The following is a 23,758-nucleotide window of genomic DNA, read 5'->3' on the forward strand; positions in this document are numbered from 1 at the left end:
CCCTGCTCACTACTAACTGAATGGCTATCAAATGCCAAGCATCCTGCCACTCCAGGCACTGGGCTGTGACGATGTTATCTGCCGACTATGTAGAGAAAAAGTACTCTTAAAAGTCGTGGATCTGTTAATGGTAGTTGAAGGTATGGTTGCAGGTGAGATATGCAGGTAGGGCAGAGACAGTGAATGGCCCAACGGCAGAACACTGGGAAACACTGAAACTCGGGGGGAACCAGAGGAAAAAGGCAATGCAGAAGAGAGGCAGGAGGCTGGTAGAGTGACTGATGTCTAGGAAGGAAAGGAAGAACTTGAAAGAGTGTCTCTCAGCCTTCCAAGGGCAGGCACAGTAGCTGACACCTGTAATCTCAGCACTTTGAGAGGCCGAGGTGGGCAGATTACTTGATGCCAGAAATTCGAGACCAGCCTGGCCAACATGGTGAAAACACGTCTCTACTAAAAATATAGAAATTAGCCAGGTGTGGTGGTGCACACCTGTAATCCCAGCTACTCGGGAGGCCAAGGCACGAGAATCACTTGAATCTGGGAGGCAGAGGTTGCAGTGAGCTGAGATTGTGCCACTGCACTCCAGCCTAGGTGATACAACAAGACTCTGTCCCTAAAAAATAAAAATAAAAATAATTTCTTTAAGCAAATTATCAGCCTTCCTTCCCACCAGTCCCCCACAGCCGCCTCATTCCCTAGCCAAGAAGGGCCTGGAGCAGTTCAAGGCAGTGGGCGCAAGCTCCATCTCCCCCTCTCCTCTCACATGGCCCTTCTCCCCTGATGGACTGCCCACAGCATCAGGATTAGATCTGAGGTTTGATTTTGGGTAGAGGTGGGAAGAGCCGGCCCTTGTCCTGTCTAGCGGTCTTTTATTTTTTTTTTATTTTATTTTTTTTTTGAGACAGAGTCTCGCTCGTCGCCCAGGCTGAAATGCAGTGGCGCGATCTCAGCTCACTGCAAGCTCTGCCTCCCGGGTTCATACCATTCTCCTGCCTCAGCCTCCAGAGTAGCTGGGACTACAGGTGCCCGCCACCACACCCAGCTAATTTTTTGTATTTTTGGTAGAGATGGGGTTTCACCATGTTAGCCAGGATGGTCTCGATCTTCTGACCTCATGATCCGCCCGCCTCGGCCTCCCAAAGTGCTGGGATTACAGGCATGAGCCACCGTGCCTGGCTAGTAGTCTTTTAAACAGAGACCTCTCTGGCTTAAAAGAAGGAGGCCCACATAGCATCCAGCTGAACTCTCATTGGATTTGGGGAAAGAAAGCCTCAGTGGGTGATAAAGTAAGTGCCTTTGTTTTGCTTTACTCTGTGTGTGTGTGTGTGTGTGTATACACATACATATATATATAATGTTATGTATATATAGATAGGTATAGATATATATAATGTTACGTATTTTGATATTTTGTTAGCATCTAGTATTTCTGTATGTGGTACTTATTACATTAACTAAATATGTAAGTCATTATATAATGACTACCTCTCCTGAATGTAACTTTACAATGGCAAAGACCATGTTTCTCTCTCTATCCTCAGGTCCTAGTATAGTGCCTTAAATATAGATATTAAAAATATGTATTATTTGGTTGACTAGTTGAATGGATGGATAAATGATCCACAATGCTAAATGCTGTGGAAAGGTTGAGAAGGATGAGAGCTGAAACTGGAACATGAGGTTGGCAGTTAGGTTGTCATCAGTCACCTTGGTGAGATACTACAGTGAAGTGGGGGTGTTCGATGCCTGGTTTCCCCCCAGTAGGCTGAGAAGAGCACTGGAGGGGAGGGAACAAGACAGTGAGCCCAGACTACTCTTTCAGAAATCCCACTGTGCAAGGATAGGGGCTGGTCTAGTGTACTCCCTTGGTTTACAATTTTATATCCTTTTTCTTTATTTCTGGAAACAGCAAAAGGTCATACAGAATAAATCCAGGTGACCCAAACAGATGGTCAAGCGAGCTCAGTATCATTTCTAGTCAAAACAGCATCTGATTTCAAAAGGAATGTAACCGATCTTCTAATACGGCTCATAAACTACCTCCAAAGGCCATTCTCAAACAGGATTCCAAGGCAAACACATGATAACGGCAGCACCACAGAAATCAGGGTATGGCTTCCCACAGTGGCTACTTGAATAAATGTGTGTTTGGCTATAAAAGTTTTAATGTGTTTCCTTTCTTTGTTTGAAGTCTTAGATTCACATAAAATAAGTAGAAGTAGCATGGCTTAGAGTACGTCAGTGTAAAATATATTGCACACTTTGGGATGATTTTTGGTGGCACACAAATACTTTTTTTTTTTTTTTTTGGAGACGGAGTCTTGCACTGTCACCCAGGCTGGAGTGCAGTGGCGTGTTCTCAGCTCACTACAACCTCCGCCTCCGGAGTTCAAGCAATCCTCGGCCTCAGCCTCCCGAGTAGCTGGGACTACAGGCATGTGCCACCACACCCAGCTAATTTTTGTATCTTTAGTAGAGGCAGAATCTCACCATGTTGGCCAGGCTGGTCTCAAACTCCTGACCTCAGGTGATCCACCCCCCCTCGTCCTCCCAAAGTGCTGGGATTACAGGCATGAGCCACCGTGCCCAGCTAATTTTTGTATCTTTAGTAGAGGCAGAATCTCACCATGTTGGCCAGGCTGGTCTCAAACTCCTGACCTCAGGTGATCCACCCCCCTCGTCCTCCCAAAGTGCTGGGATTACAGGCATGAGCCACCGTGCCCAGCCAGGAATACATTTTTATCTGTTCGCTATGTATCGGTTTTTGTGTATATCAGAAAAATACACCTACTTCATTGGACTCATGAGATCACATATATTGTCCTTAATAAATTTGAATTATAAGTTTAAGGTTATATTGTTTAAGGAAACATTCTAAGTAAATAATACTCTTATTATGTCAAACATTGTGTCAGGGTGGTATACAAATAATTCAAGCTTGGAAGACGCTGATGTAGGAGAAAGAATGTGGGCTTTCTGGGCTTACAGGCCTCAGTTCAAATCCTGGCTCTCCCATTTGCTAATTATTGAGTGACCAGTAAAAGTCATTTAACCTTTATGAGTCTCAGATTACTCATCTATGAAATGAAAATAACAAAGCTTACTTCAAAAGGGTTTTAAGAGGATGAAATGAAATCAAGCACTAAGGCCCCTGGTTGAGCCCTGGGTATGTACATTCATGCTCAGCCAGCAGTAGCTATAATGCTTGATGGTCCAAACCTCATTCACATATTCCAATACATCTGACCATGTGGCTATTTATGTAAATGTATCCATCTATTCCAGCTGACCTTTCTGTTCCATCTGAAATGTGTATGGCTGCAAGTGAGCACCCAGTGGCCGGAGAAGAGGGTCACCAGCCAAACAAAAGGGACACAGGCTAACAGTGTCCTGGAGGCATCTGAGCAGTGCCCAGAGCAGTTTAGGGGCACAGAAAGGATCCTAGCGATAAACACCCTCTGTCCCAGCAGCGATGTAACCCTTCAGAGATCGTGGAGTGAGTGAGCGTCAGCCTTATAATCATTAACCCAGATTCTAAACATGAAAAGCCAAATGGCCTGTGCAGAATGAAAGCCAGGGAAAGTCTTATCAAGAATGAATCAGTCTCTTTGATCTTGAGGTAAACTGACTCATTAACATCAAGCTTCCACCTGGGGTTTTTCCAGACACTAAAGTGATTGCCTAATTCCCAGCTGTCTGGAGTTTCCAGTCCAAACTGGCCTTGCAGGGGGTGGGAAAAAAAAGTCCCACCATCTTGATAGAGCTCACACCTCATTAAAAGCACATACGGATTTGTGCTACTAATCCAAAAGACTAGTCAAAAATATTTTTAAAGGTAATTAAAAACAACCCGGGTAAAGATAAATTATTCTACCCAGTTTGGAACTAAACATATAAGTACAGGAAGATAAACAGTGAAAACAGGACAGAGGTAGGAGGCATTCAGAGAGAAGCAGAAAAGTAGAAAAAGATGAGAGGGGAAGCCAAAAGTGCATATTAAGAAAGGGAAATATAAAATACACACAGGCAGGAGGATGGCTTGAGGCTAGCAGTTTGAGACCAACCTAGGCAACATAGTGAGACCCCTGTCTCTATAAAAAAAATTTAAAAATTTAGCCACGCATGGTGGGTCATGTCTGTAGTCCCAGCTGCTTGGGAGGCTGAGGCAGAAGGATAGCTTGAGCCCAGGAGTTTGAGGCTGTGGTTAGCTGTGATCACTGCACTTCAACCTGGGTGACAGAGTGAGACACCATCTCCAACAACAACAACAACAAATACACAGAGACAGTTGGGATGAAGGGAGTGAAGAAATAGGTAAAAAGTGAAAAACAGGGAAAAGAAAAAAGAAGAGGGGTAGCTGAGGAAGAGCCATGGTAATCAGCAGCGCTCACTACATTTCCAGAAGCCTCTCCTACCTACCCACCCAGAGATCATCTGCACTGCACCATGAATTAATCATCATGTAAATCATCCCCTTTATCTGCGGAAATTGAATTTAGCTGCCAATCCTGATTGAGGGCATAAAGGCCCCCTCACAGAAAGATCACAGCTCTCAGGGAAAATGCCTTTTCTTTCCTTAAATCAAAGCTCGCATAAACCCATGGAAACAGCTGCAGCTGGAGCCACAGACTTTGTGAAAGGTAGCAGGCTGAGGATGGTAATTATAATTAGCAGTTACATAACATGTTTGTTCTTCAAAGTGCTCTACAAGCATCAGCTAATTAATAGCTTACTATGCCCCATGCAGATCCACTGGTTTTTCACGTGGTGACTAATTCTTATACCCCCATTGACTGCTGAATGGTGGAAGCAGAGCAGCTTGAGCAATGAAGCAAATGGCTGAGGCTCAGAAGCTATACACAGCTCTTACCAAGTGACTCCAGCAGTTGCTCTGTGTCAGAAATACTTCCCCAAAACGTTGAATTCAGCATTCCAGGAGGCAGCTACTTCACTTCCTCCAAATAACTGTTGGAGGTGCTTTTGCAAATGCCATGATAGGTTGGAGTGACCATCAGTCTAGTCCAGCATGGCATTAGCTCCAATTATTAAGACTGGAACCCTAGAGTCTTTGGTATCGGTTACACGTTTGCCCTTGCTCCTCTGTGCAGGCTGGGCAAGTCAATGAGACTTCTCTAAGAGAAGACTGCATTATATCTCTGGGTTCTCATCCAGCTCTACCTTTCTTTGTTTTTCCGATGGCAGTCTCTGGCCTACATCCTCTTGAATTCATGATGGAGATAACCAAATGTAGGAATTGCATGGCACACACAGGGCCTCAACAGCAGAGCTGAGCTTTCCATCTATTCCAAGAATGCTTTACTCAAGGATTTCAGAGGTCCAGGAACACCTTGTTACTTGTAAAACATTATATGTGTATGTGTATGTGCATATCTTTGGGGAAAAGGTCTGTTTCCCCTGTTTCACTGTAAATTCCAAGAGGGTCATGCCGACAAAGTACCTGACATATAGTGCATGCTAAATAGGTATCTATTGAGTGAATGGACAGATTTCCTCAAATTTCCATCCCCAATATAATTATGAACCATTGCCTATGGACAAATAATCCCCAGGGGCCTACATGTCTTGTTTGCTCTGGCTAGACTTTCCGATGGAAAATATTGGTGAGCAAGACCACAATTCTGCTGCTAGTCAAAGCAGAGACCCGATCAAAGCTCCTGGAGATTTCACTCTTCAGAGACCTGTCTTCAGAGCCAAGCAAGTCAACAGCCAGAAATATATTCCCAGGGACTATGTGACAACCATTTGTCATACCTTCTCATCAACCATCACAAATGGTAAGAATCGTTGCCTGTTCTCACCTTGTCCCTTGGAGGCAGAGGTGTGAAATGAATCATGTAGAAGTGCACGCTTCTGATTCATGAGAAGATCTTCACGTGACGCTAACAACTTTAGGAAAAAGACCAAGTGCATGGTGTTTTCAGTTTTCTAAAATGTGCCCCACAGATTATCTTATTCGATTCCTTTTCAACACTCTTTGAAGTAAGAAAAACAGATTTTATTTCCTTCTTTTATAGATGAGGAAACTCAGGCTCAGAATGCCTCACCTAATGACACATAGCCAATATATGGCATTGCTAGAATATGAACTGAAGTCTCAAAACTCCTTTTTTTATTGAGACAGAGTCTCACTCTATTCCCCAGGCTGGAGCGCAGGGACATGATCTTGGCTCACAACTGTCTCCTGGGTTCGAGCAATTCTCCTGCGTCAGCCATCCGAGTAGTGGGGGCTACAGGTGTGCGCCGCCACACCTGGCAAATTTTTAATTTTTTGTAGAGATGGAGTCTCACTATGTCTTCCAGGCTGGTCTTGAACTCCTGGGGTCAAGCAATCCTCCTGCCTTGGCCTCTCAAAGTGCTGGGATTACAGGTGTGAGCCACTGCACCCAGCTAATTTTTGTATTTTTAGTAGACATAGGGTTTTGCCATGTTGGCCAGGCTGGTCTTGAACTCCTGACCTCAAGTGATCTACCTGCCTCAGCCTCCCAAAGTGCAGAGATTACAGGCATGAGCCACTGCACCAGGCTTCAAAACTCGTTTTCACCAGCAATTCCACTTCTGTGTATATATCCAAAAGAATTGAAAACAGGGTCTCAAAGAGATATTTGTACACACATTTCATAGCAGCATTATTCATCATAGCCGAAAGATGGAACATACCCAAGTGTCCATCAACAGAAGAATGGATAAACAAAATGTGGGATACTCATATAATGGACTATTAGCCTTAAGAAAGGAAATGTTGACACATGTTACAACATGGATGTATCTTAAAGACATTATGCTTAGTGAAATAAGCCAGTCTCAAATGGACAAGTACCATATGAGATACCTACAGTAGTCAAATTCACAAGAGACAGAAAGTAGAAGGGTGACATTCCAGGGCTGTGGGGAGGGGCAAATGGGGAGTTGTTGTTTAATGGGTATAAAGTTTCAGTTCTGCAAGATGAGAAAGTTCTGGAGATTGGTTGTGCAACAACATGAGTATACATAAACAAACACTACTGAACTGCACACTTAAAAATAGTTCAGATGGTGTATTCATCAGTTTCATGTTGCTATAAAGGAATACCTGAGACCAGGTAATTTATAAAGAAAAGAGGTTTATCTGGCTCATGGTTCTGCAGGCTGTACAGGAAGCATGGCACCAGCATCTGCTTCTGGTGAGGGCCTTGGGAAGTTGATGATCATGGCAGAAGGTGAAGAGGGAGCAGGCATGTCAAACGGCAAGAGAGGGAACCAAAGAGAGAGAAGGAGGTGCCAGGCTCCCTTTAACAACTTTAACTTTTAAAGTTCTCATGTGAACTAACAGCAAGAATTCATCACCAAGGGGAGGACACAAAGCCATTCCTGAGTGATCTGGCCCCATGACCCAAACACTTCCCACTAGGCCCCACCTCCAACACTGAAGACCACATTTTGGCATGAGATATGGAGGAGAAAAACATCCAAACTATATTAGATGATAAGCCAGGCATGGTGGCTCACACCTGTAATCCCAGCACTTTGGGAGGCCTAAGAAGGCAGATCGCTTGAGGCCTGGAGTTGGAGACCAGCCTGGGCAACGTGGTGAAACCCTGTCTCTACTTAAAATACAAAAATTAGCCAGACATGGTGGCAGGCACCTATAATCCCAGGTACTCAGGAGGCTGAGGCACGAGAATCACTTGATCACTGTAACATGGGAGGCGGAGGTTGCAGTGAGCTGAGATCGCACCAGTGCACTCCAGCCTGGGTGACAAAGCAAGACTCCATTTCAAAAAAAAGAAATGAAACTATATTAGATGATACATTTTATGTTTTATGTGTGTTAACACAATAAACATTAAAAAACCATTTTTCATCATACCACCTTTTCTCTGAAAAACAGTCAACAGGTGTTAAGTTAGGAGTATGCCCCTCTGAGAAAATGGTTCATGGAGAAAAATGTCTCAGCCAGTCAAGCAGAGGGGACAGGAATCACAGTGATTTCAGGTGAGTCTCAAAAGGTGGATGCATAACATTTTCCCTCCAACTTATTTTTCCAATCCACCCTCTAAATCTTCAGGATTTAGCTGACAAATCTAAAGCCAGGTGCACAACCAGGTAAATAGCAGAGCTGGATGTAGTATGTAGAGTGAAGCAGCAATCAGACAGTTTTAGGCCCTCGGCTCCCACTGGATGTTTTGTTCTGGGTAGCAGGCCCCCAGAAGAACAGAATCTGTACCTGTGCATGTTAAAGTGCTTTCTCTCCAGGTGCCTTTCTCTGTGCAAACAGAAGTGATCTTTCCTGCAGGGCTCTCAAAGCCCTCTTGACAGACATAGTGAGCCACACCGCCCAGGCTGGAGCTGTGATTTCCTACCAAGATGGCGTGCCGCATTTCTGGAGGGTTGCCACAGTTGATCTCTGCATTGGGAACCAACACAGCACTGGTTATAAGCCCTGACTTCCAACCCTACAATTCATATCTTTAAAATAAATATTTAATAGTGATAGAGGCCACTCAAACAGGAAAAGAGAAAACACTAACCCCATCAAATAATCCAATATAAGTATGTCTGAATTTAATAAAATTTCTAAACATGCACACATAGAGAATAGTCAAATTATGAGATTACTTACTTATAAAGAATTCATTGATCTATGAAATAATATATCTTAGCATTCTTTTAAATATTACAGTTCTCTGGTACATTTTACTATGCATCTTCAGATCATCAACCCCAGAGTAGATGATAATGCAATTGTAGCAATTATTGCCAATTGATTATTAAATAGAATATATTCAAAATCTCTGAACTTTTTAAAGCAAATTAATGGAGAAAGTATTTATCTCCTAAAGATTCAACTTATATGCACCTTTCAAAGAAAAAAATCAGTTGCACAGGAGGAGATAAACTGGAATTAAAAAATTGATATGAAATTTTTTTCCCTACAACTGACTACTAAAGGACAATTAAATATTTACAAAGAACTATCTAAAGGTAAAAGATTATGACATGACCATTCTAGACCCAGTCAAACTATACTTCACTTAAGAGCCCAAGAAAGTCATTTTTAGATATTTCAGAATTTTTAAAAATCAACCCATGTATCTTTTCTAGGAAAAAAAATTAAAAAGATGAATCAGAACAAATATCATAAGAATAAGTGCAGCATAGACAGGTTTTAGAAAAAACACCAAGGAACAATGAAATCAGCAAGATGTGTGGATGTCTCCATAATCCTTTAAATGTGATTGTAGAGCTTGACATAACTATTAGTAAAGGATTCTAGAACTAAACGTTGAACAATGTAAAATAATAATAAAAATAAAATTTTAAATTATTTCAATAAAACCAGAGCAGTGAGTTGAAGGGAGGTAAGTAAAGTGTACTAATGTTTCATATCACGTGATAGTGCTCATGGATACATTATTCAAGAAAGTATAATAAATATAAAATAAGATGGCTGTAATAATTTCAAATGTCACCAATAGTCCCAGTTATACCTAAACACAGAAAGAAAAAAAAAATCTGTTATTCTATGGTGAGAGAAAAATAAAAGAAAACAAGGCATTCATTCTGACTTGTGATTTTCTCCCCAATCTGTAGAAAGTCAAGAAAATTAAGCCCTCCTGACATCCAGCCTTTTTAAACAGAAGTCCTTTCATTGAGATAACAGCATTCAAACTAGAGAAAATCATATAATCTGTTTCCATATCCTCACCAGCCATCCTTGGCCTTAGAAATAGATGGCTTCTTTTAAATGAGCCTCTGATACAGAATGTGTGGATTTAATGGAATTGCACTCTTCCATTCCATTGTGGATGCTTGGTCTGGTGCAGGACCCCAGAGTTATTTCTAGGAGGGAGGTTTCCCAGAGCAGGATCTCATCTAATTTCCAACCCTGTCTACCTCTTATGTCCCAGGTTTGCCCACAGAGCTTTGGTTCCCTTTTCATGCATATTCACCAGACACAAGACTCCTTGGCCGTCATCATGTTTTCCCAGCATCAAACCTTTAGATGTATTTAATGGCCCAAGACATTCCAAGAATGAATATATTTGTGTGTACACAAGCAACCAACCAAAGAGATGGTTAATGTTTCATAAGACTGCCTAGTCACATTGTTGACATCTGAAACATCTTCTAATTTAAGACAGAGTTCAGTTACAGCAGGAAGTAGAGGGGCCATCGCTAAAGAGGTTGGAGGTATAGGTTCATGTACACTGAAGGTGGAATGTTAAAGTGCTCAGTGGGGAAGTCTGGGAGGGAACCCAGCGCAAGTCATTGGATTAGGGGAGAAGCACAACACAAAAGGGATAAAAGTACAAAAGATAACTAGATTGGCTTCCATCTTGGATGTGACCAGGAATAATGGAAGGCATGATGACTTTGGTTGGGACTGCAAGATTTTTTTTAAAAATTAATACCAAATATTACCCAATTGATAATAAATCAATAACTTGTTATCTAAGGATTAAGGCTCAAAGGCTCAGGTGGATGCCCCATTAGGAAGCAGCTTGGACCTGTGGCTCTGTGAGTTCCCCATTAACAGAGCTATTCAAGTTGGACAGTCCCTCAGCAAGAGACATTTAGAGAGGATTCCAGCATGGCTTGGATTAAACGCATGGTTCTAACAGCTGTACATCTGAATCCCCTGGGAAGCTTTAGAAAAACGCACGTACTGCAGTCCCACACCCACCCAGAGATAACTCCTCTGATTCAGTAGTACTGAATTGGGTTCTTGGTATCCAAATTTCTACAAAGCTCCAAATTTGATTTTGGTGCACACCCTCAGCTGAGAATCTGAATGAAATCCTGGTACAAACGGCTATCATTTGTCATCATATGCATTCCAACAGATCCTAAGTATAAAGCATTACTATTCACAATACCCATCCATGTTAAGGGTTATTTTCCCCACTGTACAGGCGAAGACAGCTCAAAATGATTGAATGATATGTTCAAAGTTACACAGGCAATTATGGGATGGCCAGGAGTTGAAGACATGTCAGTTGCATTCTTTTCCCTACACCCACAGCTTCTCGAAAGTTGGCTGGGCATGGTGGCTCACACCTGTAATCCCAGCACTTTGGGAGGCTGAGGCAGGCAGATCACTTGAGACCAGAAGTTTGAGACCAGCCTGGCCAACATGGCAAAACCTCATTTCTACCAAAAATACAAAAATTACCCAGGCGTGGTGGCATGTGCGCCTGTAATCCCAGCTACTCAGGAGACTGAGTCACAAGAATCACTTGAACCCAGGAGGCAGAGGTTGCAGTGAGCTGAGATCGTGCTACTGCACTCCAGCCTGGCCAACAGAGTAAGACTCCATCTCAAAAAGGAAAAGAAAAACGTCGTTCCAACTCTGCCCAGGCTGGAGTGCAGTGGCGCCATCACAGTTCACCGCAGACTTGACCTCCGGGGCTCAAGAAATCCTCCCACCTCAGCCTTCCAAGGAGTTGGGACCACAGGCACGTACCACCATGCCCAGCTAATTTTTCAGTTTTTTGTAGAGACGGGATCTCTCTATATTGCCCAGGCTGGTCTCGTACTCTCAGACTCAAGCGATCTTACTGGCCTCAGCTTCAAAAAACTTTTTTTGTTTGTTTTTTGTTTATTTTTGTTTTTGTTTGTTTGTTTGTTTGTTTTGAGACAGTCTTACTCTGTTGCCCAGGCTGTAGTGCAGTGGCACGATCCCAGCTCATTGCAACCTCTGCCTCCCGGATTCAAGTGATTCTCATGCCTCAGCCTCCCAAGTAGCTGGGACTACAGGCATGCGCCACCACGCCCAGCTAATGTTTTGTAGCTTTAGTAGAGAGGGGGTTTCGCCATGTTGCCCAGGCTAGTCTTGAACTCCTGAGCTCAAGCGATCCACCTGCCTCAGCCTCCCAAAATACTAGGATTACAGGTATAAGCCACCATGCCTGGCCTACAATTTTTTTTTTTTTTTTTAGATGAAGTCTCACTCTGTCACCCAGGCTGGAGTGCAGTGGTGCAATCTTAGTTCACTGCAACCTCCGTCTCCTGGGTTCAAGCAATTCTCCTGCCTCAGCCTCCTGAGTAGCTGGGATTATAGGTGCCTGCAACCATACCCAGCGAATTTAGTATTTTTAGAAGAGACAAGAGTTTCATCATGTTGGCCAGGTTAATCTCAAACTCCTGACCTCAAGTGATCCTCCCAGAAAAACTTTTTAAATAGAGTAGTAGTCAGAATGATCTGAACTCTCTGAAGAAATAACACATACATTAGAACCTGAAGGATGGCAATGAGCCAGCCATGTTTGGGACAGAAGGAAGAATATTTCAATCAAATGAAAGCACCAATGAAAGACCCTGAGGTAAGAAAGCTCTTGGTGGGTTCCAAAAAGGGAAAAGCAACCTGTGTGGCAGGAGCCTAGTTAGTGAGAGGGAGACCGGCATGAGATGAAGGCGGAGAAAAAAGCAGAGCCAAACCACACAGGGCCTTAAATATCTTGGGCTTTATTTTAAAAGCAATGGAAGCTCTTGTTGGGCTTTAAGTATGGGAATGAAAAAAGAGACACCAGCCAGGGTCTACAGCAATAGTTCAACCGAGAGATGGACTTCTTGGATGGACTTCAGAGGGGATGGAAATGGAAGGAAGAGATGGATTTGCGATGTATGCTGGAAGCAGAACTGAATGTTCGTGGTGATAGTTTGGATGTGAGGGTGAGAAGCGGGGTGAAATCAAGACTATTACCTAGAGACTATTACTTAGAGATATAGGAAGTATAGAGTATTATCTACTCTTTCTGTTGTTTTGGGATTTTTGTTTTGTTTTGAGACAGGGCCTTACTCCTGTCGCCAAGGCTGGAGTGCAGTGGCACAATCACAGCTCACTGCAGCTTCGACCTCCTGGGCTCAAGTACTCCTCCCAGGTCAACTTTCCAAGCAGCTGGGACCTCACATGTGCACCACCACATATGGCTAATTTTTGTATTTTTTGTAAGTATGGGGTTTCACCATGTTGCCCAGGCTGGCCTCAAACTCCTGGGCTCATGAAATCTGCCCACTTTGCCCTCCCAAAGTGCTGGGATTACAGGCGTGAGCCATCACTCAGCCGAGTATTATCTATTCTTATACAAGTATTATCTATACTGTTCATATGACCTTTATTTCATGCCTCGCGGATTTAGTGTCTTTTTATGAATACATATCTATCTTCCCAAATATATGGACAGTTCCTCAAGGACAGAGTTTTTGTCTTATAATTCTTGTACCTCCGCAAGGCCCGCTTAAAAACATATGTTTTACACCGTTGTTCATTGATAGCTGGCTACTACTTTATCACAGTTCAAGATGCAATAAATGCTACTACGATATGCCACCAGCCCCTCAGGAAGAAACCAGACATCACTAGATCCTACATCCAAATAACAGGACAGACGTTACTTCTATATTTATTATCCAACACAGGTAATTCACATGCACCAAACACCAAGCAGATGAGAGCTGAGAAAAAGCCCCACAAAAACCAGTATCAATCTTGTAGCAGGGAATTATAAGAAAGTTATTCAGGCCTCAATAATTTTAATAATAATAGCATTCAGTCAGGTATGGTGGCTCACGCCTGTAATCCCAACACTTTCAGAGGCCAAGGCAGGAGGATTGCTTCAGCCCAGGAGTTCAAGACCAGCCTGGCAAACATGCTGAAACCCCATCTCTACTAAAAATATAAAAATCAGTCAGGGGTGGTGGCGCATGCTTGTAATCCCAGCTATCTGGGAGGCTGAGGAAGGAGGATCACTCGAACCTGGGAGGCAGAGGTTACAGTGAGCCAAGATTGCACCACTGCACTCCAGCTTGGGCAATAGAGTGAGGCTCCATCTCAGAAATTAAAGAAAGATAGGAGAGGGGAGGGGAGGGAGGGGAGAAGAGAGGGAAAGGAGAGGGAGAGGGAGAGGAGAGGGAAAGGAGAGGGAGGAGAGAGGGAAAGGAGAAGGAAGGAAAAGAAAGAAAAGAAAGGAAGGAAAGCAAAAGGAAGAAAAGAAAGGAAAGGGAAAGGAAAAGAAAGGAAGAAGGGAAGGAAGGGAGGGAGGGAGGGAGGAAGGAAGGAAGGAAAGAAAGAAGGAAGGAAGGAAGGGGAAGGAAGGAAAGAGAAGGAAGGAAAGGGAAGGAAGGAAGGAAAGGTAGGAAAGGAAAGGGAAGAGAAGGGAAGGGAACAGAAGAAAGAGAGAGAAAGAGAGAGAGAAAGAGAGAGAATATAGCATTCATTGAAATACTCCCAAACACAAGGTAGTCTACTAGATACACACTACCTTATTTATTCCAACAGAAAAATCCTACAAAGTAGCCAGGTGAGGTGGCTTATGCCTGTAATCCCAGCACTTTGAGAAGCTGAGGAGGGCAGATCACTCTGAGCTCAGGAATTCAAGATTAGCCTGCGCAACATGGCAAAACCCCATCTCTACAAAAAAATTAAAAAAATAAAAATAAAAATACAATAACTAGCCAGGCATTGGTGGCTCGTGCCTGTAGTCCCAGCTACTCGGGAGGCTGAGGTGGGAGAATCACTTGAGCCCAGGAGGTGGAAGCTGCAGTGAGCCAAGATCGCACTACTGCACTCCAACCTAAGTGACAGACACCCTGTCCCGAAAAAACAAAAACAAAAAAGAAAATCCTCCATAGGCGGGGTTTTCTCATATAGTTTACAGATAGGAAGATGGAGGCCCTAAGAGCTTAAGTCACATTCAAAGTCACATCACTCGTAAAAGAGCTGATATTCAAACTGTGGTTTGTGTGACCTCAAAGTCCAGGTCCAGTAAATCTGGGCAGCTTCACCACGAAGCTTCACCTAGGCTCCACCTAGGCCCTGACTCGGTTCTTTAACCTTACAGGTTGGCTAAAACCTAAAGAGAAAAGGTTGCCTGAATAAGCATTCAAGTCAGTCTGGAAGGATTCGATGACAACGCCTCCTGCCCAATCTTGTCTCCAAGAACTTTCCAAGAGCAAGAGGACTGCTGGAAATAGATGTCTCTCTGTAGCTCTGTGACTCCCTGAAACCTTCTTGGGCCTGATGTTTAACCCTATGTATGACATTAGAGTCTGGCCTGGGGCTTGCCTAGAACATGACCCCGTCACAGATATTCCCAACTACTGCCACTTCTGCTCAGACCAAATGGCATCCAAGAAAGTAGGTAGTTCCTACTAAGAAATACTCAAAAATCAATCCAACAGAGGCCACAGTGGGAAATAAAAATATAATCCTATTTCATACATTAAAAGACCCCAAAACTTGTACTATCACAAGGAAATAAACATTTAAAAGCAGTTTATACTCCCAAGGAAGAAAAAATAAGCAGCACAAATTTGCATTGCATATGCATAGGGGCATTCATTAAAGCACATGTTTCTCTGGCTAATTACGTTATTAAGTAACAACGTTTGCATCTGCATCAGAAATACAGTCAACTAATTATGAGCATGGCTGGGAATTTTCCCTTACTCTCCCATTGTCTGTGATTTTTTCAAATAATGAGCTTCAAAATAGGACTCCCAGGGGAGTGGGGGAGAATGTGTTGTGCTGGTTTCAAGGGCCAAATTTATAATATAACTTATATCTCATATCTTGAAGATAAAAATGTTTATCCACAGGGCCAGCTTTCATATTCTACCAAGGAAATAGTCCAGAAGGAAATTTCTTTGATGAAAGGTACAGGCAACTTACGGCATCTAATCAACAACTGACTGTATCACAAATGTCACCCATATTGGCTGCCGTTTATTATACACATCAGCACAATAACATAGATTGATGACAGAAAGAATCTAGTAATATAAAGGCTCCATCTAAGACTGTTTAGAGATCAATAAATAACAAGCTGAGAAAGAAAAAAAGTGACCAACAATGCCAATAAATTCAGGCAGACTTTTTGCCATCTGCTAGAGGAATGAATGATGGACCCATTCCACTTACTGATACTGACCCCAAAATAAAATCTCCCCAGAAAATAAGCAGTGCTATATGTAAAGCTTTGCAAAAGAGCAGAAGCAAGTGCTAAAAACTGAAGAAAATCACATTCGAGTCAGTTTTCATCTTTACCCAACAATAACAGAAATAAGTCTCTAGCGTGCCTTGGAATCCGATCAGAAGGCTAGCACATCAACTGGAAATTAGTGGAATGTGGTAGGTTGTAAGGGCCTAAACAGTCCAGGCAGATTAACACCAGGGTCTGCACAATGCTTACGTTCCAAATCAGATAATTCAGCGCAATACCTATAGTTTCTTCATTTGTTTCATCTGTGAAAGGGTTCTCTCCCCCACTAAATGGTAAGCTCTTTCTGGGCTATGCATATACCCTGTATTTTTAAATATCCCCTGCAGTCCTTTGAATTTACAAACATTATTTTAAACATTAATCTTTGTGACGTTCCTATGTAAGTAACATGGTCTAAGGAATCTTCAACAAAGTTTCATGCATCTTGCAGCATGTCTGCATATAACCATGAATCTGACTGTTGAGGTTGGCCCCTCATTCCAGGATCCCTTGGGCACTAAATTACACATATCACTCATGATGGAGGTTGGAATCTAATGTCTCAATATCTAGCAAGTTGAACTTAGAAAATGTTATACAGCAGAAAGAACAAGGCTGGGCGCAGTAGCTCACTCCTATAATCCTAGTACTTTGGAAGGCCAAGGCATGAGGATCACTGGAGCCCAGTAGTTCAAGACCAGCCTGGGCAACATGTTAAGACACTGTTTCTTAAAAAAGAAAAAAAAAGTTTATGTTAATTAGCCAAGCATGGTGACCCATGCCTGTAGTCCCAGCTACTCAGGAGACAGAGGCTGGAAGATCTCTTAGGCCCAAGAATTTGAGGGTGCACTGAGCCATGATTGCACCACCACACTCCATCCTGGGCAACACAACAGAGACCTCATGTCTGAAAAAAAAAAACAAAGCCAGGGGCATTGCATTACCAGACTTCAAACTACACTATAAGTCTACAGTAACCAAAACAGCATAGTACTGGTACAAAAACAGACACATAGGCCAAGAGGCCAATGGAACAGAATAGAGAACCCAGAAATGAAGCCACATCTTCCACAAGAAAAGTCAACAATAACAAGCATTGGGGAAAGGACTCCCTGTGCAATAAATGGTGCTAGGCTAGCTGGCTGGGCATATGCAGAAGAATGAAACTGGACCCCTACTTTTCAACATGTATAAAAATTAATTCAAGATGGATTAAAGACCTAAATATAAGAGTGCAAACTGTAAGAATGCTGGAAGAAAAACTACAAAACACCATTCTGGACATCAGCCTTGGGAAATAGTTTATTATTAAGTCCTCAATAGGAATTGCAACAAAAACAAAAGTTGACAAGCGGGACCTAATTAAACTAAGGAGCTTGTACAGCAAAACAAACTATCAACAGAGGAAATTGATAGCCTACAGAACGGGATAAAATATTCGCAACCTGTGCATCTGACAAAGGTCTAATATCCAGAATCTATAAGGAACTTAAATAATTCAACAAGCAAACAACAAATAACTCCATTAAAAAGTGGGCAAAAGACATGAACAGACATGTCTCAAAAGAACACACACAAGCGATCAAGAAACATATGAAAAAATGCTCCACATCACTGATCATCGGAGAAATGCAAATCAAAACCACAGTGAGATTCCATCTCACACCAGTCAGAATGGCTATCATTAAAAAGTCAAAAAACAACAGATGCTGGTAAGGCTACAGAGAAAAGGGAATGGTTACACACTGTCGGTGGGAACGTAAATTAGTTCAGTCACCGTGAGAAATCTCCAAATTCCTTTCCAAAGAGCTTAAAACAGAACTACCATTCAACCCAGCAATCCCATTACTGGGTATATATCCAAAAGAAAATAAATCGTTCAATCAAAAGGATGCATGCACTTGTATGTTAATCGCTGCACTATTCACAATAGCAAAGACATGGAATCAACCTAGATGCCCATCAATGGTGGATTGGATAAAGAAAATGTGGTACAGGTACACCAAGGAATACTACACAACCATAAAAAAAAATCATGTCCTTTGCAGCAACATAGGTGCAGCTGGAGGCCACTTCTAATATCCTAAGCATATTAAGGCAGGAACAGAAAATTCTAATATTCTAAGCATATTAATGGATGAACAGACAATCAAATACCACATTTGGTATTCTCACATAAGTGGGAGCTAAACATTGGGTATTCATGGACATAAAGGTGGGAACAATAGACATGGGGGACAAATAGAGGGAGGAGGGAGGAAGGGGGTTGAAACACTAACTGTTGGGTACCATGCTCACTACATAGGTGACAGGATCATTCATATCCCAAATCTCAGCATCACGCAATATACCCTTGTAACAAACTTGCACATGTGCCCCCTGAATCTAAAATAAAAGTTGAAATTATTAAAAAAAAAAAAAATGTGGCCAGGCACAGTGGCTCACCCCTGTAATCCCAGCACTTTGGGAGGCCGAGGCAGGAGGATCACCTGAGGCCAGGAATTTGAGACCAGCCTGGCCAACGTGGTGAAATCCCATCTGTACTAAAAATACAAAAATTAGCCAGGTGTGGAGGCAGGCGCCGGTAATCCCAGCTACTCGGGAGGCTGAGGCAGGAGAATCACTTGAACCCAAGAGGCAGAGGTTGCAGTGAATCAAGTTTGTGCCATTGTACTCCAGCCTGGGCGACAAGAGCAAACTCTGTCTCAAAAAAGAAAGAAAAGAAAAGAAAAGAAAAGAAAAGAAAAGAAAAGAAAAGAAAAGAAAAGAAAATGTTACTGCAAGCATAAAAGAAAAATGGGAGGGTTATAAGTTTGCCATGAAGCACATTCTCAAGAGTAGTTTATTAACTGCTCTAATGAGCTCATTAGTACCCAAAAGTCTACTTCCTCTTAAGGCAATAGAAAGAAAAACAGATTACTTTTTGATGCATTTTGTATTCTAAATTCTTCCATGAACTTTAGCCTTGACTAACAATATATTTTCTTCAGATTGTATTCATAGAGAAAGCTCATTTGGAGGAAAAAGAAAATTTTCCTTTTCACATAACACTTATCATCAATAAATAGTGTCTAGTATGGAAACAACTAGAATTTAACCACTTCAGAAACTGCAGAGGAGGTGGTAGGGTGCATAAAAGCATGAATGTTAGGAGAAAAAAAGGGCTTAGCAGATCTCTTGTAAGGATCTTCCATTTGCAGAAGTGACAATAATGTTTGTTGATGCTTTGAGCTGCATATGAATATTTCTTTTTATCAAAATATAACATTAAAACTCTTCATTCTAATGTTCTAGTTGTAAATAGAATGTCAGAATGGAAAACAAATAAATAAGGTAAAGTAAAAACTGAAGAACTTTAGACTTTCTCATTTTATGGTAAGAAGTTTCAGAAAGATCTTACATTTTTGATAAGGAGACCTGCCACTCCTCACTAGAAAATGCCCCACTTATTCATGACTGTGACATTGAGCCACACCTATTCTGCATTATGCACAAGGCCAAGGGCTTTATTCATTATCCCATTAAATCTTCACAATAGCTCTAAGGGATGAACACCATTTTATTCCCTTCCACAAAAGGAAACTGGAGTTTAGAGAGGTTCAGAGTGGTTGCACAACTAGTTAGTGGCTAAGACAAAACTTACACAGGTCTTTCTGAGCCAAAAGCTCATGTACTATCCCTACTATTGGCAGCCTTATAACCAATGTCATCACTCATTCAGCACACTCAAATGACTTCAACCATTTACAAATATGGAGACATATTTTAATGGCATTTACTTGGCAAAAGCGTAACCCAGCAGAACTGCTGCATGCAATGGATAAGTCAATGCAGTTCTAAAAAATGTGTTAAAAGATCAGTATATTGTGAGGTGCCAGAAAATGTATTTAATTATTTTTAATTTTTATCCATCTATTTTTTAAAAGTTTTTAGAGACAGGGTCTTCCCCTGTTGCCCACGCTGGAGTACAGTGGTATGATCACAGCTCACTGTAACCTTGAACTCCTAGGCTCAAGCGATCCTCCTACCTCAGCCTCCTGAGCAACTGGGACTATAGGTGCATGTCATTACACCCAGACAATTTTTTATTTTTTTGCAGAGACAAGGTCTCACTATGTTTTCCAGGCTGGTCTTGAACTCCTGGCCTCAAGCAATCTTCCTTTCCTGGCCTCCCAAAGTGCTAGGATTATAGGTGTAAGCCACCATGCCCAGTCCAGAAAATGTATTTCAAATGAGAAAACATCCTATCACCTGGAACACAGATCCTATACACAAGGTAAATGCGCTCTCACTCACTCCTCCCTCAGCCATGGTGGCATCATTAGTCAATCACAGCATTCGTCTGTGCTAAGTCTGGATGTGGTCTCAGGATCCTTTTCACACCAGCACTAAGACTCCACAGGCAGCCATGTAATGAAGCTTATCTGCCACTCTTCATTTGAATGCACTAAATTGTGGTACAATTTATGTCAAAGCTTTTTCAAACTCTTTCCACTTTTGTAGAGATAAATCAGGCCCTACTAAGAAAAATCTCAAGACGAAGAGTTGACTCGGCAACAGTGAATACCCTTCTGGCCGGGTCCTAGACCACGATGTGCGTGAAGGTGTGTTTGTCTCGGCACCCCTCTCCTAGCGCCCTCCAGCTTTTTTATCATCACCTCCCATCTCCAGGGTACGCTGACTGGGGCTGCCTTCTAGAAAAGTGCGTCGGGCTCTCATCTTGGTGCATAAGCTCGTGCATTACAGTAAGTGACTTCCTTATCCTGGTCCTTAAACTCCTCTGTGAAATGGGAAATAATACCAATATATTAACCTTACACATGTTAAAGTGCTGGCCACCTCTACAGAATCAGGCTCTGCTATTAATGGACTTTGGAAACCGTGTCCCACCCTGTTGACCAACTCAAAGGAGAAATTCTGCTCCTGTAATCAGCCCACCATGCTGGGCCATCCACCCTATAAGGGCCACACACAGAGGTAATGGGGGAAACCAGGAGTCAGCCCCAAGGTCTCTGTTTCTGCTTTATCAAAGCCTAGAGATGTCATGCCAAGAGAGAAGCAAGCATGAAGGCCTAGAAGACAAAGCAAGGAGGTTCGGAACTGGGAAAGGACATAAAGCTTGGGGACAAAACAAAAAAGGGGGCAAGGGTTTCTACAAGGCTCAGCCACACGATAAGCTGGGATGGCAGTTAAGGAGCCCATTCCACAGTGACTGCCATCATCTGCAGCGCCTTTTGAGGGGACCTCAAGGTGCTTCCACAGGCCTTGAGTATGCCAGGCACTGTGTTATGTCCTGGTGAGATCCCGCTAAAGAAGGCTGTATGGTCGCTGAGCTCCCCGATTTACAGTCCAGTAGGGGAGACTAATGAAAGCCATGAAATCAATCATAAATAATATACTTACTTACTGGGTACTAAGAAAGAGAATAATGACAGAGGTGACTTTTTATTTTTTTTATTTTTTTTTGAGACAGAGTCTTGCTCTGTTACCCAGGCTGCAGTGCGGTGGTGCAATCTCGGCTCACTGCAAGCTCCACCTCCCAGGTTCACACCATTCTCCTGCCTCAGCCTCCCAATTAGCTGGGACTACAGGCGCCCATAACCACGTCCAGCTAATTTTTTTTATTTTTAGTAGAGATGGGGTTTCACCATGTTAGCCAGGACAGTCTTGATCTCCTGACCTCGTGATCCACCAGCCTTGGCCTCCCAAAGTGCTGGGATTACAGACGTGAGCCACCGCGCCTGACCCCAGAGGTGACATTTAAACTGAAACTTGAAACATGAAAAGGAGCTTGATAAGCAGAAAGCAGAGAGGCTGCACCAAGAGATGAATGGGTAAAATGTGATCCATCCATACAGTGGAATATTATTCAGCCTTAAAAAGGAATCACATTCTGATACGTGCTACAACATGAGTAAACCTTGAAAACATGCTAAGCAAAAGAAGTCAGATGTAAAAAGACAAATATTATGATTCCACATAGATGAAGTGCTTAGAGTAGGCAAATTCCTAGTGACAGAAAGCAGATAGAGGTTACCAGAGTCTAGAGGGAGAGGGAATGAGGAGTTAGTGTTTAAAGGGTACAGAGTTTCCATTTGGGATGATGATAAAGTACTGGAAATGGATAGTGGTGATGGTTATACAACATTGTGAATGTACTTAGTGGTGCTAAATTGTTCACTTATATATTGTTAAATGGTAAATTTTATATTATGTGTATTTTACCCCCCAAAAAAAAACTTTTTAAAGCAAGGAGATCAGGTGCAATGCCTCATGCCTGTAATCCCAGCTACATGGGAGGCTGAAGCAGAAGGATTACGTGAGTCCAGAGTTCGAGGCTGCACTGAGCTATGATCATACCACTGCACTCCAGTCTGGGCAACAGAGCAAGATCCCATCTCTAAAAGATATACATAAAAAATTTTAAAAATAGGCCAGGTGCGGTGGCTTATGCCTATAATCCAACACTTTGGGAGGTTAAGGCATGAGGATCACTTGAGTCTAGGAGTTTGAGACCAGTCTGGGCAACATAGTGAGACTCTGCCTCTGTGAAAAATTAAAAAAAAAAATAGCTTGGCATGGTGGCACACACCTGTAGTCTAAGCTACTCCAGAGACTGAGGTGGAAAGATCACTTGAGCCCAGCAGTTCAAGACTGCAGCGGGCCGTGGTTGAACGACTGCACTCCAGCCTAGGTGACAGAGAAAGACTGTGTCTAAAAGAAAAACCAAAAAACAAAAAACACCCTTTTCCTCAGCAGCATCAAAGTTCATAATTTGCTAGTGTTTTTAGTGGAATTCCCAATTCCTGTGGCTTTATAACTTTGAGATAAAAATACAATGTCAGTTGGCACATGGCCCAGATTCTAGAGTCCCAAAGAAGACTGAAGGATAAATAAGAAGGGGTGTGTGAGCTCAGAAAGGAGCAGGCACAGCCGTGAGAAACCAAGGCCATGTGGTGACACGGGGGTGGAGGAGGAGGAAGGTGTCAGCGGGCAGAGGGAACAGTTATTAGAGAAGGAAAAAAGAAGTGAAAATCTTTTAAATAACAGTTCTTTGGGAAAATGCAGCAAGCACTCTCCTCTAAATTAACTTTCTACATTCTCAGTCTAATAATCCAGATGATTACTAATTTTCAAGGCAATCTAAATGGTTTTATATGGAGTTTCCTATGTAAATCCTTAAAGGGTTCTTTGATAGGCATTACGGCACATTTTAATCTAAGTTCTGCGTTTTAGTTGATCCATTGAAAGATCATCTTAGAACTAAAATGTTATCTTTAGAAATTCTTAACCACTGAGGATGATAACTAACCATCAAAATACATGTAGAGCCTACACAGCAAGTCGGAATATCAAAATGATAAACTTAGCCATGCACATCACTGGTGTTTCTTAACTATGCAATAAATTCAATGAAAATGGTGAGGGTTTCTCTTTTTTCCAAAATGAAAACAAGTTTGTTTCTTTGTCTGATATGTGAAACATTCCGTCATGCTCACTTTGGCAGCACATATACTAAAATTGGAACGATACAGAGACTAGCATGATCCCTGTGCAAGTATGACATGCAAATGCGTGAAGCATTCCATTAAAAAATTTATTTCAATACAGAAAGTATATAAAATATAAAAATTGGCTGGGCACGGTGGCTCACACCTGTAATCCCAGAACTTTGGGAGGCCAAGGTGGGTGGATCAGCTGAGGTCAGGAGTTTGAGACCAGCCTAGCCAACATGGCAAAACCCCATCTCTACTAAAAATACAAAAAATTAGCTGGGC

General features: G+C 42.3%; 1 protein-coding gene across 1 annotated transcript in view; it reads right to left on the reverse strand.

Moving 5' to 3' along the window:
- SUSD1 (sushi domain containing 1) overlaps positions 1–23,758 on the reverse strand; it is a 108,341-nt gene that overhangs the window by 80,290 nt on the left and 4,293 nt on the right. Inside the window, exon 2 of the mRNA XM_011941763.1 lies at positions 8,225–8,404. Within this exon, the coding sequence (XP_011797153.1) occupies positions 8,225–8,404 (180 nt within the window). The remainder of the gene's footprint in view (positions 1–8,224; positions 8,405–23,758) is intronic.

This window comes from Colobus angolensis, unplaced genomic scaffold, assembly GCF_000951035.1.
Source record: "Colobus angolensis palliatus isolate OR3802 unplaced genomic scaffold, Cang.pa_1.0 Scaffold103, whole genome shotgun sequence".
Classification (NCBI taxonomy): Eukaryota; Metazoa; Chordata; class Mammalia; order Primates; family Cercopithecidae; genus Colobus; species Colobus angolensis.